General features: G+C 42.7%; 2 protein-coding genes across 5 annotated transcripts in view; both read left to right on the forward strand.

The window, feature by feature from the left end:
- Positions 1 to 505: 505 nt before the first annotated feature.
- On the forward strand, positions 506 to 7,197 carry LOC116312055 (glyceraldehyde-3-phosphate dehydrogenase-like). 2 transcript variants are annotated; one of them, XM_031729398.2, is made up of 12 exons: positions 506 to 644; positions 894 to 941; positions 4,118 to 4,217; positions 4,446 to 4,555; positions 4,633 to 4,723; positions 4,969 to 5,084; positions 5,240 to 5,321; positions 5,785 to 5,936; positions 6,045 to 6,123; positions 6,217 to 6,300; positions 6,484 to 6,581; positions 6,912 to 7,197. In XM_031729398.2, the coding sequence occupies exons 2-12, from the start codon at positions 919 to 921 to the stop codon at positions 6,979 to 6,981; spliced, it is 1,005 nt and encodes a 334-aa protein (XP_031585258.1). In that variant the 5' UTR covers positions 506 to 644; positions 894 to 918; the 3' UTR covers positions 6,982 to 7,197. The 2 variants fall into 2 exon arrangements, with proteins under 2 accessions (XP_031585258.1, XP_039462126.1); XM_039606192.1 differs by lacking the exon at positions 506 to 644 and having other exon boundaries at positions 877 to 941.
- A 952-nt stretch (positions 7,198 to 8,149) lies between these two features.
- The window catches only part of iffo1a (intermediate filament family orphan 1a), a 17,115-nt gene continuing 6,067 nt past the window's right edge, over positions 8,150 to 19,197 (forward strand). For 2 of the 3 annotated variants that reach the window (XM_031729064.2, XM_031729071.2), the window contains exons 1-3: positions 8,150 to 8,291; positions 8,611 to 9,704; positions 18,768 to 18,828. In XM_031729064.2, coding sequence (XP_031584924.2) covers positions 8,743 to 9,704; positions 18,768 to 18,828 — 1,023 coding nt within the window. In that variant the 5' untranslated portion in view covers positions 8,150 to 8,291; positions 8,611 to 8,742. The remainder of the gene's footprint in view (positions 8,292 to 8,610; positions 9,705 to 18,767; positions 18,829 to 19,197) is intronic. The other variant, XM_039605097.1, reaches the window with a different exon arrangement.

Here is a 19,197-nt window from a genome sequence, read left to right on the forward strand (position 1 = left end):
AGACTGACTATGAAAGTTGTCCTCCTGTGTGTGATATGCTTCACGTAGTGGTGGAAACCAGAACATCACATGAGCAGCAGAATCAGAGCCTGGACTGGCCGGCAGTGGGGGGGTATTTCCTTCCTAAAATTCCCAGTTGCCGTCAACATGGTTTTGCTATTGTGTTTTCCAAAGTGTTCCTGTGGAGCCCCTTCCAGGAACTATTCTGAAGAGTGGCGTTTAATTCTAATTATGCCATTACAAATTACACATTTGCACTGTGGTTCTGTTGCATAGCAACCTCACTGTTTTCCTCGTGCTCGGGATCTATTTCCCTGGGCGGAAGACTCATTTATTTGTGTATTTTAAAGAAAACAGTTGTTCGTGAATTCAATTCTGTCAAGTTAAGCGGAATGAGACACTCAAAGCGATATTACTGAACGTCAGGTGAGTCTTTTGTTTTGTCTCTCAGACTGATTAAAGACCGCACAAAAAACGATGCTCTAATTAAACTCGTTCGCAGCTTCACGTGACCTTTAAAGTTGGGCCGCTGAGGAAGGGGGCGTGGCCCGGGAGGACAGCGCATATAAATGGCATCGAATCGTAACTTCTTTCCCGCTCTCGCTTCTTCTCCGGAGGAGAACTGTATCACAGTGTTGTCTCAGGTAAAGGTTTGGCTTTCCACATGTTTGCATTTGTTGCCTTTGTTTAGTGGTTGAGCTTTGACAGTTTTACCTGCTGCTCAGAGTAACAGGTGAAAGAAACACAGAAAGTAGCGTTTTTATTACTTGGTTTCTGCTTCCTGTAAAGTTGAGGTTTTTTGAAACGTTAATCTTTTAATCCTTGTATGTGCATCTGCTTTCTTTTCTTCTTGTATAAGTGAATTAAAGGCTAAACTGTTTCCTCCCTGTCAGTGAGGTGTAGACCACATCAGGCACAATGGTGAAGATTGGAATCAATGGGTAAGTTTCTACACCTGTCATTGTGCAGTTGTCCTGGCAGAGGTTTCCCACTCATTGGAGAACACATGCCTTAATTAACAGTAATCAGTACCCCATGTGTTGCAAAGAGGTGTTTGTTTTGATGCTAGTAAAACTTGGATAGGTGCAACTAAGTCATGCATTTTATTTGTATCTTTTAATAAAGCTCAGATACTTAAGCAGGCATTTCAGTATAACCCAGATAAGATTCCTGACTTTCTTTGGATGCTTGATTGTATCCAGGTATTATAACTTCATCTCCTGTTGTCTGAATGCTGTATTGACGTAAGTGTTTGTCCAAGGTTGAAAGTACGTTTCTAAAATTTAGATCAATGGACTTTAATTGAATTGTAGGGTCTTTGAATTGGTTTTCCTATAGTGACATATTGTCCTCTTGTGGTTTTACTTATTGGCTCATGGAGTAAAGATTTAATCAAGTGGCAAAAGCAGTTTAAACTTTGAAACACCTTGTTGGAAATGTGCTAAACAAATGCCTTATGGAGGCCAAAATACAAGTTGACTGCCAGTGTTTGAAAGCTGAAATGGCAGTTTCTTGTCAAGATGGTAAAAGGGCAACTTGGTAAATGAACATAAATTAAACAAGGCTTGAAATCTAGAAATGCCAGCCACTTAAAGGTGTCTAAATATTTAGCTGCCTCTCAGAGGACAACTGGAGTGCTGCCTGAGCATCGTCTGAACTCTAAAAGCAGGACAGGACTGCGGTCTGGACCTGTCTATTCTCTGGTTATTTATAGTCTGGTGGTGTCACAGTTGGCGTCCGCTCTTCAACAACACCCTTCTGTCAGTATCGCTGCTCTCTTCAGCTGTCGCATTCCTCTTCATTCTCCCCTCATCTAATTTTAACTCCTTAACCTTTCCACTGGAGATCAGAGATCGCCGACTCTGTGTGGACACTGCTCAGACTCAGAGATCACAGCTGAAACATTTTCTCTTCCTCTTGTGAAGCAGCTGCTGCAGAGCCGCAGGGAGATTTGGCTCCCTGAATTTTGGACACATACCTCACAAACAATGATGCTCAGAAACAGAAGATGGGCTCCAGTCCATTTTGGCCTTCTGGCTGCTCAGCAGCTTTCCAAAACCAATGGAATCTGCATGCCTGCGGCTCTTCCCCTCCTGTCAAAACTTTGTCAATACTGGCAGCGCCTGACAACAAGTTTGAGAGGATAACTTGAGGGTTTCTGCACCTGACAATTAAAATGAGTTACTAATGAGACAGTAGTGAAGCTGCTCTTGTGTTTAAAGCTGCTGAAATTGCCAAATTGTCATAAGTGTCCCCCCAATGGTACATCAAACCATACTAGGCACCCATTTCAGTCTCATTTATGGTAGTGTTTGTTCTTGACCCCTTAATAACTTTAAGGATATGTACACTACTGACTTTGCCACAAACTAGACTGTGCAAGCAACCTCCATGGCAGCACGCTGTCGTCCCACCTGAAGTTAAACCTATTGGCACAAAGAACAGTAAAATGTTAGTGACTTCTAATATCAGTTAAATGTCAAACTGTTACTTGTGATTGGTTTATTTTTGGCAAAAGTAAACTTTATATTCAGAACTCTAAATTTCATGAGGTGATTGGCTTTAAGAGGTCACCAGATGATGAACATGGACTTTGTCTGATATGAGCAGGTTCCTACAGATATGAATTTTCAAATTGCTCCCCTTACAACTTGCCTTCCTGTTTTGCTATTGTCCAGATTTCCTTTTACTCCATTAAAGTTGTCTCTGGCAGTTTCAAAGACATCTCTGCTTCCTGATGTATCAAAGCAGAGTCCCTTTTGTGTGCAGGCTGTATATTTGTCACAGGATACAGTTGCAAACATTGTACAAACTATGTAATGTGACTCGTGTGAACTGAAGGCATGCAGTGTTGCATAACAAAACTCTGGTGCTCAATACTGCATGCCACAACTCACGGTCTTCAGCTTGATCTTAAGCCAAAGCTAGTGGTTGTCCCAACCCTGAATTTACTGTCGGCTTTCCTTTGACTCAGTAGTTGGTACGCTGGTCCATAATGGAAACTTATCACTTCTGCAGCCTCTTAGCAACTTCTTCAGGAGAGTTGCATGTTGCTTCCAGATCAGTTTACATGATGAAGAAACCTATTTCACTACATCTTTAGAAATCTTGACTTGAGCAGCCTTGTTTGCTTTGATAAAAGCTGAAATACAATGAAGCCTAAATGCAGTTCTATTGAAAGGCCATGATTGCAAACAAATTTCAAACTATGTGGCAACTGTACCTTAGCTGTAAACTAAACACTGGTTCGATCTTACAGTCACAAGGCAAAGTCAGCTTTTGGCTCATCCACATATGAAATCTCATTTAAGTTAAGCTTATATTCGGAACTGAGAAACTTGATATGGTTAGGAGGGAAGTTGTGCCTTTCGCCATCTTAAACAGCATTAAGATTTTTCTGTATCCAAATCTACTTGGCGGCAGCAATTCACAAGAATGGACTAATCTGTTTAGGTAGCCCAAAAGCAACTGTTGTACTCAAACACCTCCAGACACTGAGAATTCTGAAGCACTAACTCAACTTAATTTGTCACAAAATGTGAAAGTTTTAGAGACCAACACATTTAGGTCATTTAAAAACTTTAGTTTTACTTTGGCCCAACAGAAGTTCTACAGCTGTCTTTCTGGGTTTGCGCATGTGTTCTGTATAGCATATCTTGATTTGTCTAGGAAACTCTTACTTTACTTGATGGCCCTCTTTACTTCTGTTATTACAACTTGCTCTGAACTTTCTACCCTCCATGCTTAGTTCCTCACGCTTCAATCTGCCTCACTGACGGTGGCCATATTAGGCCTAAACAGGCTATCAGCTGCTGGTGCCAGCCATTGTTATCTTCAGTCAAGGTTGGCAGGCCTTGCATAGCCAGGCCGTGTGACTCTAATTCAACTTTCTGGTCAGACAGTAAATGTATAAAGTGGACCGAGTTGCAACTTAAAAACTTAAGCTCAAATGAAGGGCCTGGAACCTGAGATTTTAATTCTACTATGTAGACTTTACAAGGGTCTTCAGTTTGAATTCAACCAAATATTTCATCCTTTTTTACTGTCTCACAACAACCTAGTAATTCTTGCTCACTTTCCTATCTGTACTGATTCTCTAGTCTGACCTGCATTTCAGATTTGGACGCATTGGCCGTTTGGTGACCCGTGCTGCTGTTGCAGGTGGCAAGGTTGAGGTTGTAGCCATCAATGATCCCTTCATTGACCTGGAATACATGGTGAGGACGGGTTTCTTCTGCTCTATAAATCAATGGTCCTTAACAAGCCTGTTTAATTCTATTTAGTAATGTAGGAAAAGCAAAGTCCTTAAATGAAACATTTCGTAAGCAAAGACTGTCGTTGTCAAGGACACGAGGAAGTTTTAGAAACCTCATGTTGACTTCTCTTAAGAAACGGCAGGTTTTGTTGCATTTTTAAACCACCAACTCGGTCACCTCTTAATGCAGGCCTACATGTTCAAGTACGACTCCACTCACGGCACTTGGAAGCACGGAGAGGTGAAGTCTGAGGGTGGCAAGCTGGTCATCGGTAACATGCACATCATGGTCTTCCAAGAGTACGTAACTGGCACACGTGCACTTTATCCAGCAAGTTTGCCTCAGATTGAATAACTAACTTCTCTGAACTGCACAGGAGGGACCCCGCCAACATCAAGTGGGGCGACGCTGGTGTGGACTATGTTGTAGAGTCCACTGGTGTCTTTACCACCATTGAGAAGGCTTCTGTAAGTTGGCTGCTGTTGTGCTTTCTCGCCTGACTAGAGTGCAGTTTCACCCTGAAGATGACTGAATTGTTTCACATGTTAAAGTCACAATAGTGACGAACTTGGTTGAAGGAACAGTTGGATTTAATCATTCTGACCTGTATCTCTAAATTGATGTGATCTTTTTGGAATCTGGTCTGCGTAATCTTAGAACTTCCTGAAGCATCAATGATTGTAGAGTTTTAATATCTATTTTGATTGGTTAGGCTCATCTGAAGGGTGGAGCTAAGAGGGTGGTGATCTCAGCTCCCAGTGCTGATGCACCCATGTTTGTCATGGGTGTCAACCACGAAAAGTACGACAAGTCATTGACGGTTGTCAGGTGAGTGTTGGTACTGATAATACCTGCAGATACAATTTGTCTATAACAGCTGGATGCAGATGTCTAGATGGCTCTTTAAATTTTGTTTTGATATTGGTGTAGCATCTCTGCACTTAAGCTCTCATACATTAAGTTGACATGTGCTTTCTCCATAGCAATGCTTCCTGCACCACCAACTGCCTGGCTCCCCTCGCCAAGGTTATAAACGACAACTTTGGCATCGTGGAAGGTCTCATGGTAAAGAACTGATACTGCTTCTTTTGAGTGAATCTCTTATAACAAAAAGATTTTAGGAACTTTAAGAGCAGTCAACCAACAAACTGTACCATGCATTCAGCAACAACTTCATTTAGTTGCATGTTGCTAGTACTCAGTTTGACCATCTGCAGAGGGTCATTCTTTGTGGCAGACTCACCAAATTTTAGTCACTGATGCTGGAGACTGATGGACCTGACCTTCACAAACATCACATGATCAGTAAGCTTGGATACTGGGTGGTTCTATCAGGGTCCTGCTTTCAGTAGTTCTCTTGTCACAAAGCGTTTGTTGCATCAAGTAAATGCGGTCCCTTTACAACATTAACAAAGCTACTTGCCTCTTAAGAAATTGTCTTTGTTTTACTTGTGCGACAGCAGCTCAGACTAGCTCACATTGTTGGGACAATCTGACTCTGCCTCTGAACCTTTACCTGCTCTTTCAGAGCACAGTCCACGCTGTCACTGCCACACAGAAGACGGTTGACGGGCCCTCTGGTAAAATGTGGAGAGATGGCCGCGGTGCCTCCCAGAACATCATCCCTGCCTCCACTGGAGCCGCCAAGGCTGTCAGCAAGGTCATCCCTGAGCTGAACGGGTAATTTTCCATTTTAAAATGGCACATGTGTCTTCAGGAGAAAGATCAGGACGGTGTAATGACTAAAATAATCAGCAAAATGCCCTGAGCTCTGAATGTTTGTTACAGTAAACTGACAGGCATGGCTTTCCGTGTGCCCACCCCCAACGTGTCCGTCGTTGACCTCACTGTCCGACTGGAGAAGCCTGTAAGCATCTCATAATTGACATAAAGCTGATTAATGTTCCCCTATCTAGACTTTACATTTGTCTAATCTGAGGATTATAATTTCTCATCTCAGGCAAAGTATGAAGACATAAAGAAAACTATCAAAGCTGCTGCTGAAGGACCCATGAAGGGAATTCTGGGATACACAGAGGACCAGGTACAAAACGCCCACATTTGAAACACCAGGCTACATTATACTCTTAAAAGGGAGGAATGAGACGGTTTCACTTGTGTGGCCACACAGGAGTCACTAGGTGGCAGCATTTCTCTAACTAGCTCTACAGATGTGCCAGTTCTCTAGCACACTAACAGAACAGCTACACTTGCACTCTCTCTTCAGGTTGTGTCCACAGACTTCAACAGTGACCCTCACTCATCCATCTTTGACGCTGGAGCTGGCATTGCACTCAACGACAACTTTGTCAAGCTGGTTTCATGGTATGACTCATTGAACTTGTCTCTAGTATGAAACTGCATTTATTAGACTCAGTTGACCAAAGCTTGTTTGCTGCACTTAAATGAATTGGTGCTCTCAACAAACTCTTATTCATGCTCTTCAGGTAATGCAGATGGAAATCTGTTTAATTTCATGTAGTATAAAATGAGTAAAGACTGGTATTCCTGGTCATTGAGTTCACACCTAGTGCCCCAAGACGACGAACTTCACTGATTTAAACAGTTTAGCTATTATGCACTAAAGCCTGCAGCATTCCCATCCTCATTCACATTTCCACTGTTGAACCTTCTGCTCTCATTTTGTACCTGCAGGTATGATAATGAGTTTGGCTACAGCAACCGTGTGTGTGACCTGCTCGTGCACATGTTCTCTAAGGAGTGAAATCCTGATTCATCATTCCTTCACCTGGATGTCACAGCATCTGCAGAAAGGACAAACTGAATTACCTGATCAATGGGGAGAGAATGTATTGTCCTGCTTAAAATGGGCTTGTCCCCTGTTCTGTCAGAAGTGACGTTTGTACAGATTCATTGCAGTATTGTTACTAATCTTGTGGCTCCTTTGCATTTGAAAATAAAATACAGACTTTATGACAAATGTGTCGTTTCCTTCCGAAAGGAAAAAACAAAGCTGGGAGAAACTTTGCTGCTCATGCAAACTTGAACATCGTACGTATCTGTAGCCTCATTTCAGATCATGTTTACATTTAGTGTAAGAGCTTTCAGCATTAATCCTGGTACGATAAGTCATTTAACCTTTTAAGACCCAAACTCTTTCATGGCATGCACTTTTAATTTCTCTTTGCTATTTGGGACCTCATGAATGTAAACACAAAGTTGTTTGGTTTTGGTGTTTTTGTTTTGTTTTTTCCTGAGAAATGAGATTTCCCCCATACGAGGATATTCACTTTAAATTTCAATAGAACAGTGGCAGTATGTCCTCGTAAGTGGATATCAGGCCCTTGTAGAACAAAATTTAGTATTTTGGTCTAGACAACCCGAAATGTGATGTCCACATGTGGACGCCAGGTCCTAGCAGGTTAAAGCTGCATGTTCTGATATACAATTTAGAATGGACAGGTCTAATGCTACACCTGATTGGCCTTGTCATACAAATGACATCTAGTCTGTAAAATTCGCTCTTGTGACTATGAAACGCCTGACATTAAATGTGTAGTGAGTCAAGTTGCAGCCAAAGACAACTGAAACCAAGTGGGTTGGCTCTAATGTGACTTTTTTTTTTTTTTATTAAATCTAAAGACCATGCTACATAGCTGTTAAAATACAATGGTGGTGTGGGGTTTTGACCGCTGAAAGGTCTTTAATGCATCTGGAGTCTTAGGAACTGTCTAGTTTCCATAAGTGTCATCTCTGTAAACAAGTGCACAGATTGGCGCTAGCTCGTTCTCGGGAGATTTGTGCTTGTTAAACGATTTTAAGGGATTTGGCTAATTGAGTTCTAAACTTCGGTTGTTGGCATTTATGCTTCCATTTCACCTTTTCAAGAATATGCTCCTTTAGTCCGGTTATTACTGTAGTTGAAACGTCTTGGTGCCCTGCTTTCAGAATGAGTACGGTAATCTGCAGCCGCAGTCATTCGCTTGTTTATTCCTGGTCTGTGTCGCACCGCTGATTCACTGACTTCACCTGATTACCTGGAGCCAGAGTCGGCGTTTACACCTCGGACTGTAGGTACGTTGCATAAATGTTCATAAAGGCAAAGTAATATTTATTTAGTGTGATGGGGGATTTTTTTTCCTCCAATGTTTGAATTAAAGAGGGAAAAAAAACATGTTTTTGCTAGTGCGCATCGCGGCTCTGATCTCGCTTTAGAAATCAGTCCTGCCTAAAAGTTTACTGTAATTCTGCTGCAGGGTGCAGTGGTGTATCTGTATTTTATGCTCCAGTGTGCGCGCACAGCTTTACTGCAGTGCTCGTTTTGGATTTGATTATTTTGCTGCCATTTTGGGCCCTTAAAGCATCATTTTAAAACGCATGCTCTGACTTTCAGCGCACAGCTCCTCCGCATACAGAGGATCATCGGGTGTAATCGAGAAGAGGCTGCTGGGCCAAGTTCCACTTTGGGATCATAAATATTTATATTAAATTACCTCTCCGTGTGAATCTATAAAAGTCTGGGTTCATGCCGGATTTTGAGCACTTCAGATTTTCCTACTCTAGTATGAATCCGGTCCTGGAGGAGAGCGGTTTCCTGGCCCCGCAGCAACAACATCCCCAAATGCCGAGCCAAACCGATTACGCCATCCCAGACCCGGGCTACTTCCTGGGGGACCACGGCAGGTTCGGGCTTGATGGGCTGTCCGGGCTGGACCTGGGCGCTTTGCCACCGTCGGGCCTCGCCTACCTGCACCTGAGCAGCCCCTTGCACCGCGTCCCCCCGGCGGCCACGGCTCTGCGCAACGACCTGGGCTCCAACATCAGCGTGCTGAAGACCCTGAACCTGCGCTTCCGCTGCTTTCTGGCCAAAGTGCACGAGCTGGAGCGCAGGAACAAGGTGCTGGAGAAGCAGCTGCAGCAGGCTTTGGAGGGCAACAGCGGGGGCGATGGACACCAGAAGCCCCTCACTAAAGACATGGGAGTCCAGACCGGATTCATCGGGCCTATCCCTGCAAGGCCGGGTTTCATCCCGCTCCTCAACGCCAACAATTCTGCATACCTGCCCGGAGGCCTCCTCTCCCCCACTTTGAACCCCCCTCCTCTGTTTGACAACAAATACCTGAGCACGGATTCCAACTCCAACCTCACCACCTCCGGCTTCTCCATCAGCCCGGCTCTGAGTCCCATGGACCCAACCAAAACCATCACCAATATCAACGAGAAGTACTCCGCTCACACCGGGACAAACACCAACGCTCCCCCACCTCCCCCTCCTCCGCCACCTCGCTTCCTCCCCGGGACGATCTGGTCTTTCAACCACACCCGCCGCTTTGGCACCGGGAGGGAGTCGTGCGTCACGGGGCCCGGGGTCTCCTGGACGCACCCGGACGGTGTTGGAGTCCAGATCGACACCATCACGCCGGAGATCAGGGCTCTGTACAACGTGCTGGCCAAAGTGAAGAGAGAAAGGGATGAATATAAGAGGAGGTAAGGGGCGCTGGGTGATAAGATGCTTTACCTGTGATGTGGAGTTTTCACCATGGTGTGTGTGTGTGTGTGGGTGTGTGTGTGTGTGTGTGTGTGTGTGTGGTGCACAGGTGGCTGATTACAGGTGGTTTATGACATCATGGGTCTGATTTTTGTCTTGGAGAGAGGATTCGGCTGCTTAGGCATTCAGAGCTTTCTTCTGCGTCACTGAGCATATTTTCAGGCTCCAAACAGTCCAGTTGGGCCAGCATCTACCAATCAACTCCTCCATTAAACTTGTCTAATAGACCTGGGCCGTGGTGGTTCTGTTGAAATAGTAGCTACAATTCACATAATAATAAAAAGTAAAAGTGTTGTGTGTTATAAAACAATAGCTCGTTTTTTAAATGTATTTTTTTAATCTTAATAAAATTAAAGAAAAATAAAGATTTGCTTTAAATTTCCAATTGCAGTCACAGATTTATCTAAAATAATAACACAATTTGGTCACACAAAAGAAGCAATGATTAAGGTAATAGAAGTCATTTATGCAGCACCTTTAAAGCTGAGTTTACAAAGTACTTTGTCAAACCATCAAAAGTGATATTCCCAGAAATAGCAGTGTAATAATGGAAGTTGCAGTTTGTTTCAAAACCTCAAACCTTTGGCTCCATGTCAGTGTTGTGGTGTAAGTTTCGGTTTCAGCAGATCTGCACTCGAGAGCTACAGTGAAGCTGAGACAAAGTTAAAATAACAAGAAAATATGAATGAAAAATCCAAAATACACATTTTTCCTTAACAAATAAAAAACATCAAACATTGCAATAACATCAGACATTTAATAAAACAACAAAAAGCCCAGAAGACACAATATGAATGAAGAACTAGTTTATAAAAGTATGTTTTCAGATGTGATTTAAATCAACTTCTTTCTTTTTCATGTTGCTGTGGTTCATATGTGTCTTTCTTCACTGACAGATGCACTCACTGATATCCAGCAATCAGTAAAAGGTAACTCAGTTTTTACAACCACAGTTCCTAAAAAGTGACACCGTGTAAAATGTAAATAAAAACAGTGATTTGCAGATGTCAAAAACACACATGATTGGAGAAAAATATCAAAGGTTTAAACTGAGAAAATTTAGCATATTAAGAAAAATATTAGATAATTTTGAATTTGATGTCAGCACAATGTCTCAAAAACGTATAGAGGGTTGTGTTTGCCCCTCTGCTGTCTGTAAACAGCTGCTGGACGGGTTGGAGAGGAATGTTGTGCGGTTCTTGTCACAGGATTCTAGCTGCTCAACAGTCCTGGGTCGTCTTTATCCTATTTTCCATTTTATGATGCTCCAAATGTTTTCATTGGTGAAGGTCGTTCAGCCTTGGACTCTTTTACTGCAGAGCCATGCTGTTGTATTCGATGCAGATTTAGTATTGTCTTCCTGAAATATGCAAGACCTTCCCTGGGAAACAAAAAAACATTGTCTGAATAGGAGTACATGTTGCTCTAAAACCTGTATATACCTTTCAGCATCGATGGTGCCTTTCCAAAGGGGCAAGCTGCCAGTGCCTTATCGGCACTAATGCACCCCCATACCATCAGAGATGCAGACTTTCTGAGTGCTGATAACAAGCTGGATGGTCCCTCTCCTCTTTAGTTTGCAGACACAGCATCCATGCTTTTCAAATAGAATTCCACATTTGGATTTTTCCACTTTACCTCAGTCCTTCTTAAATGAGCTTTGACCCAAAGAAGGCAGCAGTGTTTCTGGATTTGTCTTCCTCTTTACATGACAGAGATTTAACCTGGATTTGTGGATGACACAGTGAACTGTGCTCACAGGTAATGATTTCTGGGAGTGTACCTGAGCCTATGCTGTGATTTCCATCACAGAATTAATGTCTGCTTTTAATGCAGTGCCACTCAATGACCCAAAGATCCAGCGTCCAGTCCACATTTTTAGCCTTGCCCATTGTGCACAGAGATTTCCAAATTCTTTTGCTGATATGGTCTACTGTAGATGATGAGATATTCAAGTCTATATGTCACTTGATGTGAGATTTCCATATTAAAACAGAGACACAACAAAGTATAAGATAACATACGGTTTATTGAAAGATGAGAAATTCCTGATAGTTTTTGTCTGTTTAGCTGATGGTAAAAACAGGAGAGAAGGCTGTAGTAAAAGATGAAAGCATCACTCTGAATGTTTCAGGGCCATCTGACTCCTTTTCTCAGAATCATATCGACCTGAAACCACAAAATATTGATGACAGGCCGCAGCAGCAGCACCTGCCCTCTGATACCAAGAAAACACCAGTGCTGCTCATCTTTAATTCAAAGTAAATAATACATCATTCCGGTCTTTTGTTAGGAGGAAAAGAAACTTATCATCGATGTAAACTGATTACATTTCTACTACTAAACCAAAGCTAAATATTGGTTTCCAAATACAGATAAAAGCACCACTGATATCTTACAGGATAGTGAAAGTGCACAGCTGAGTAAGAAGATTGACCCCATCACCAAGCTGGCTCCTGTTCCTCTCTGTATATCAGCACTGAAGGTTTTAGTGATTGATTGTTCAGAAAAACATGAAACCTGATAGTTATTACATTTAAGTGCAGTCATAAGTCACCCTGCGAGGATGGGCGCTGCCGTACGGGGTCAGCGAGGGCGATGCTGCTGATCAGTGAGCAGGACTGCTTTACACGATGTTTTTGGTCGGTCACTTTTTAAAAGTGCTGTAAAACTCAGCAGAAACACTGTTTGAGTCATATAATCTGAAAGTGATTTGCCTTCATTTGTCAGCTGTTTATTTCTCTGGATTAATCAGTTAAACTCTGGCCGTCAGTCACTGCTGTATTTTGAGGAATATATGCATGACTACTAGGACTTTTTTGAGCTTTATCACAATTTACATGTAATTTTATGACATCTTATTTTTCATTAGCCTGGGGAAATATGTAGTTGGTGCAGAGCAGGGTGCTTCACATAATTACACAATCCTACCCGGGTTTTTACTCATCTTCTGCAGTTACGGTTTCTTTTAGGCAGTAGATTTGTTGTACAGCTCGCAGAAAAAACCTGTTTCACTGCTGACCTGTTCCCCTCTTAAAGGCATTGAAACACCATTTTGCACCGCTGCTTTATGCTGAAAAAGCACTGACCTCACTGCTTTGTGCATCAGCCTGCTGAGGCAGGAGGCCTCGGCATGACAGACCTTCAGTCACATCGATTTCAGGAACAGCAGTGACTTACTCCCTGACCTGTGATGTTCAGATACTGCTGAGCTTTTCAGTTTTAGTGCTGCACTAAATTACATTAAATTCTTGTCTTTTTAAGACCTTTGAGAGTGACGTGCAGATAGAAATGATTTAAACATTTTAGGACATTTTAACATGTTTTCTGTCATTCTGTCATGACAGGATAGATGATTACTGCAGTTTCCTTAAGCATTCGCTACTCTGTGCAAAAAAGGAAAAGGTTAGGTCAGAGCTCAAACGTTTAATGAAGTAAATGAATGTGAAACTCAGTTGACTTGTCAATAATTTTTTTTTAAAAACTAACATGACGTGTTAGAAAGCAGCTGGTTCATCAACAACAATCTGACATTAATGGTTTATAGACATATTAAACACGACGTGCTTGGTTTGAGTAGTATTAATGTGGGACTGCTACTCCTGAGATGCTTCCAAAGACATTTTAGTGCAGTGGGTAAGCGACATTTTTCAGTGTGCAGAGTTAACGTTGCAAAGGGGAATAATTTAACCCAAACCACGGTTAGGTGTTTACATTTAGCGAGTAGATTTTGGTGTTCAGAGCTAAAAAAGTCATTTTCAAAGACATAACCTAACCTGGTAGGTTTTGGTGCCCAAGCCTAACTGACTTAATCAAGTAGTTCTAGTGCTTAAATCTTACGGAGTAGTTTTTGGTACTTGAGCCTAGCCAACTCGGAAAAAGCAAAAGTAAATAAAGCGAAACAAAATCCCAAACCCTTCCATCCTCCTAACCAGGACTTTGTAGTTCTTCAAATCAGGACTTTTATTTGTGTGCAGGGAGCTAACGAGGGGTTTTGAAATTGTGGAGCATGGAGAGCTCTGAATCAATACAGCCTGAATGAATACAGCTCTGATGGACAAACACTAAAGTCTTTCATTTATTTATTTCCTTGCTAGCAAAACTGTGTCACAGTTACATGGGCTGAGCATAGAAACACTAAAATTCACTCAAAGCAGGCTGCAAAATTACAAATGGATAACAATATTGTTCCTGAGCCGACTGATTTTCTTTCCAGTGAGGATAAAGGTCTTCAGTTTTCCTTTCATGTGACACGTTCAGCTTCATGTGTGTCTGCAGGGACACGCTGTCTGGGGACAAGTTAAACATGAGCTGTTGTTTTTCTCTCTCATGAGTCATCCCCTCCGTTCTTTCTTTCCTCCCGTTTGATCCTTTTTTCTTTTTTTTTTAATCCCCCTCCTCCTCCTCCTCCTCCTCCTCCTCCTCCTCCTCCTCCCGGGTCTTGTTTTGCTACCTGCAATGCAGCAGCACCAGCCTGTGACCGCCAGCAGTGATGTCACCCCATCTGACACCTCCCTCTCTGCCTTCTCTCCATTTTATCTTTTTACCCCCTGCTTCCCTCTCAGCATCTGGCATCTTATTACATTTCTCCATTTCTAAATGCTCTCACTCTGCCCGGTCTTCCTCTCTGAGTCTCTCTGTCCTCGCTGACTCCTCATCCCTCTCTGCACTCCCCACCTCCCCACCCAGTGTGTCCTAGGCGAGCTTCTGCAGCGTCAGAGAGGCGCTGACATTAACGTCTTCGTCGTCATCATTAGCTCGTCTCCAAACTACAGAGCTGCAAAACGCTCGGGTTTCTTTCTCCGACGTTCTGCTTTTTACAGACATTAATAATGATTGATAGAAGTTAAAAGTATGTAGACACATATGGATGGCTGAGTGTGCCATTTAAGAAACAGCATTATTTCTACTCCCCGTATCTGGGAAGTTATCCAATCAGATGTTGAGTAAACTCTAAGGCTTGAAACAATAAAGCTGACTGTGTGCAAGTGCCAATAACTGCACTTCCTCTACTGTCCACTTGAGGCTGACTGCAAGCGTGAAGTTCAAACAGGAAGTCTATGAATGCAGCTGTGCAGTTTATGAATGGAGCTGGCTAATCATGCTTTAGCACTCCACCATTGTGTCCCAATCTCTGGCTCCAACAAAAGAAATCCAACATGGTGGCAACCGAAATGGCAGTCTTGAGTCTTTAAAACGTGCGATCCAGAAGCACTGGTGACATTATAGAGGCTGCATATGCGGGCAGTTTTTTTGACACCGGGCTGGGAGGTTTTTCTCCCAAACAGCATTACTGAGATTATGTGAGCTGATGTGCTTTCACTGGTTAGCCCAGATCAAACATCTGCAGAATTTCAGCCACATATTACACATAAATACACACTGACACTGTTGTTATCTCCTCTGGCATTAATCGCTCACTCTGTTTGTAACAGAGAGCAGCAAATGTCAGTGCTCTCATCCTTTCAGTGACTCATACTTTTTTGTGTGTTGGAGGAGAGTGAGATAGCATCACCTTGTATACAGACGCAGGTTTCCTGATAGTGGAGCGACATGTCTTCACTCTTTACTCCTTGAAAGCCTGTTAGTGTTAACACTTAAAGCAGTTTTCTGGCCTGAGCAGTTTGTCATATTTCAGCCTGCTTATAGAACAAAATGACTGGATGTGCATTCAAACCTTTTCAGAGTGATCTCTGCCTGTGCAGCCATCATTGTGCAGATACTGTTCTCATGGAGGTCAAATCACGTCTTTGTTGATGTGTCAGAACTCATCATTAAAGGTAGAGGAAGGTCATCACATGCATCTTTATGGGGGAAAGATTTAAGGAAGAGCGTGTGTCACTGTTTATAATTCTTTAACTGTTATAAGTTGCACTCACTGGTCACTTTATTAGGTATACCTTTCCTAGTATAGGGTTGGACCCCGTTTTGCCTTCGTTTTCATGGCATAGATTCAACAAGGTGCTTGAAATATTCCTCAAAGGTTTATAAACCATAGTGGGAAAGTCCCAGTGGGTCAGCAGTTTCTATAATACTCAGACCAACTGGCACCGACAGCGATGCCACGTTCCAAGTCACTTAAATCACCTTTCTTCCTTATTCTGCTTTTTGCTTTGAACTTCAGTGGGTTGTCTTGATAATGTCTGCATGCCCAAATGCATTGGCTGATTAGAGCTGAAATAAAGAGGGTGCTGGTGAGTTTATAACTGTATGGGAGGTGCAAACATCCCTTTTTTTTTTTCTTTTTTTTTTTTTAAGGAAAAGTTGCTCATTTAAATGTGTAGTAGGTGGCTTTTTAGGTTTTGTGGACCTGTTGTAGGTGTTGTCACACTTTATAAGGAGATCCACTGTGTGATGATGAGATGGTAAAAAGAGGTCAGGAGATTGTAGGTCGAGCAGTTTGCTTTTCCACGGGCTGTAGGTCAGTTTAGCATCGTTTTTAGATGTCGGCATGTTTAAAGTGGTCAGAATAAATCCAATGTTTGTCACTTCTGACAATGATGTTTTTGTGAATTTTTTGTCACAAGTTTTGTGTAACTTCTCATTTTTCTCTTTGTCTCTTTGAATTTAGAAAAGTTTTAAAATCATGTTGTTTGGCGAGCTTGATTCTGCTCAAGCTGCTGTTCACCTTGCTTAATATTTAGCAGCTTTGCTTTGTGATTAGAGCTGTGTGATGCTGCAGGCATGGTGATTTTACTTTTTGGCTGCTGCATGTATAAATAAACGACAAACAGAGCTGCAGTTTGCTGTTTACTGAGGTGTTTTCTGCCCGTGTGTCACCGATGCTCCCTCTAAGGACAACAACCTCTGCAGATGTAACGTCAGTGTGAGGATGGTGAAATTCACATTCACAGTATTGCCCAGCTCTGATGAAGGCCGGCAGCTAAAACCTCTTTGGAGATAAAGATCACAGTCTCACTTAAAGGAAATCGGTCTTAAATGGTTCTGAGCCTTTCAGTGGATATTGGCTCGCTCTGAGAACAAGGCGGTTTAAGGTGGTTTGATCAAACGAGCGGCGCTGCGTCGTTACTGCAGAGGGCTTTTCAAATTCTTTGACGTCACGTCTCATGAGTGCAGCGCAGCGGCCTGGGCTCATTCTTAAAAAGCTCAACACGCAGTGAACGGTTCGCGAAGCTTCTGCATCATCCAGCAGTTCGGACGTCACCACAGGTAAACCAGCTGCTGTGTCATTAATCAGTCAAGCACAGCGACCACCAGCAGCCTCACTGCAGAGCCACGTGTTAAGACTGGCAAACAGACGAGAGCTGCGAGGACAGCAGCTCGCTCTCTCTGGATCTCATATCTGAGCATCTCTGTCACACTGACTCGTGTCGTTGCTGTTGAAACACACCAGCTGCTTCATAGTTAAAATTCAGGCCGGGGCTTGTTCTTACCTCTCCAGTGCACCTGTTGTCATTGTCATTTGCACCAAAGCAGATCAATGGTTTAAGCTTCCTAACAGTACAGAATAATAACTGACAGTGTGTTGCACTGATGGTGTCTTCCCCCTACTTCTTTAAGCAGCACATTTAGTGTTTACTAGTAGTTTATTGCAGTTTTACTTTTTTTTCCTGAATTCAAAAAGTTACTGATTAATCTCTTGATTAACTGTTCAGGAAGTCCTGTGATTCACATGCATGTGAACATGTGACTGCAGAGATTTTACCCCAGTTTAAACTTTCATGAGCTAAACCAGAATGGACCATATGTCCTGCTATCATATATCAGTTATATCTAATCCACTGATCAGTCCACATCCAGAACGGTTTCAAGTCACAGTTAGTTTGGGGTCTTTTTGCTTTTAACCAGCCATGACATCGAGCCACAAGCTTCCTCTGCTCTCATGTTACTTTACATATGTGGGGAATGAGTGCAAAGACATCTGATCAATACTTTACATGAAGCTTTAGTGTCGTATCAGGAGAGATGGCTCATCAGAGGGCTGAATATTATTGAATATAATGGGATTCTGACTTCATTACATGGTGGTGCTAATGAGAGTAAAACAAACCACTTTTCTTTTAACATCATCCTGAGGTTGTATTTGCATCAGGCAGAGGAGGCATCGCACCACAACACAGGAACCAGATATGAGCCGGTTGTCCTGCTCTCTGTTTGTAGTGACTGCAGCGTGCTCTTCATGCCTTCATGCTCCAAATGCACACTTCTTGGTTTCTCCTTATGTAACACATGCTGAGTAATGACAGTGGTGGAGCTGGGAGGGGCCATGATGCTGCACAGTGTGGGTCTGTGTCAGGTGATCATGGAGGTTTTTGCCTTAAAGCTGCAGACACGAAGATAAAGAAGCCAAAACTCACCATCGCCTGTTTCATTCCACCTGAAAAAATCTCCACGGTAACCTGACGACAGACTAATTATTGTGTCAGCTAACAAACACACACACGCACACACACGCACAAGTGTATCATCGTTTTCAGTGATGTGTGATTAAAAACTCTGAATATTATCAGATAATGTTAATCACAGACAGACGAATACGGCTCAAAGAGTGGGTTTCCATTTTAAACCTCTAAATCAAACTGTATTTCCCAAAGAAATCATCAGCTGCAGTTGAAGGTGGTGGAGATGGAGTAAGTTGAGTCAGGAGGTGAGCGACTGCGATCAGGGGCAGGCGAACGCCACCAAGGAGCCCAGTGTAAGAGTGAGCTGTCGACTGAGTGCTCAGCACTACTCATGAAGATCATGAAGACGTTTAGTGGAAATGAGTTTTCTCCAAAGGGTGTCTGAGTTCAGTGTTAGAGATCAGGCGAGGAGCTCGAGTAGAGCTGCTCATCATCAGCTAAGGTGGATCAGTCTTCTGACTGAAGGACAGTAGATGGAGTTAAAACCTCAACATCAGTCTGGAGGAAGTGTGGCTTGAACTAAACAGCTGATGGTTTGTGGAGTATGAATGCACTCACCTTTTTTAAACCCGTTTGTCTGCTTCAAAGAGTTTCTGTGCTTCACTCTGTGTGAGACGTCTGCTCTGATTGTGTTTGTAGATGGGAGGAAGAGTACACAGCCAGAATGGACCTGCAGGAGAAGGTGGCTGAACTCGAGGAGGTAAAATTGACATAAAAATATTAGCTTGTGTTCAGATTAAATGTTACTCATTTTAAAAGTGTTGTTTGGTTTTAGAGACACAGCCCGCTTCTCATCATAAATTCAAGTCTGATGATTTTAAGCTTTTCGGCTTCAAGCTGAAGCATCAGCACATCAGTGCAAATTTAGCTCATGTCATTTTCATGAAGCTTGGTAAAACAGTTTCTACATACTTCTTTCTGATCCTTAAAATAAGACGTGTGACCCTGGGTAATATTTTTCTCTCAGTTGGGGATAGTTCAGTTTACCTGGAGCAGACCTAATATTAGTGAGCAGCTCGAGAGCGGGGCCAGGGCTGTGTGAATTGGAAATACAGCATCAAGCTGGACC

This window comes from Oreochromis aureus, linkage group 22 (assembly GCF_013358895.1).
Source record: "Oreochromis aureus strain Israel breed Guangdong linkage group 22, ZZ_aureus, whole genome shotgun sequence".
In the NCBI taxonomy this organism is placed as follows: domain Eukaryota; kingdom Metazoa; phylum Chordata; class Actinopteri; order Cichliformes; family Cichlidae; genus Oreochromis; species Oreochromis aureus.

Bases quoted from the DNA above. Each gene is read 5' to 3' on its own strand.
- LOC116312055 (XM_031729398.2), top strand. From the start codon at position 919: ATGGTGAAGATTGGAATCAATGG. The intron at 4,218-4,445 runs GTGAGGACGGGT...CTCTTAATGCAG, and splicing joins TCATTGACCTGGAATACATG to GCCTACATGTTCAAGTACGA. The intron at 5,085-5,239 runs GTGAGTGTTGGT...CTTTCTCCATAG, and splicing joins AAGTCATTGACGGTTGTCAG to CAATGCTTCCTGCACCACCA.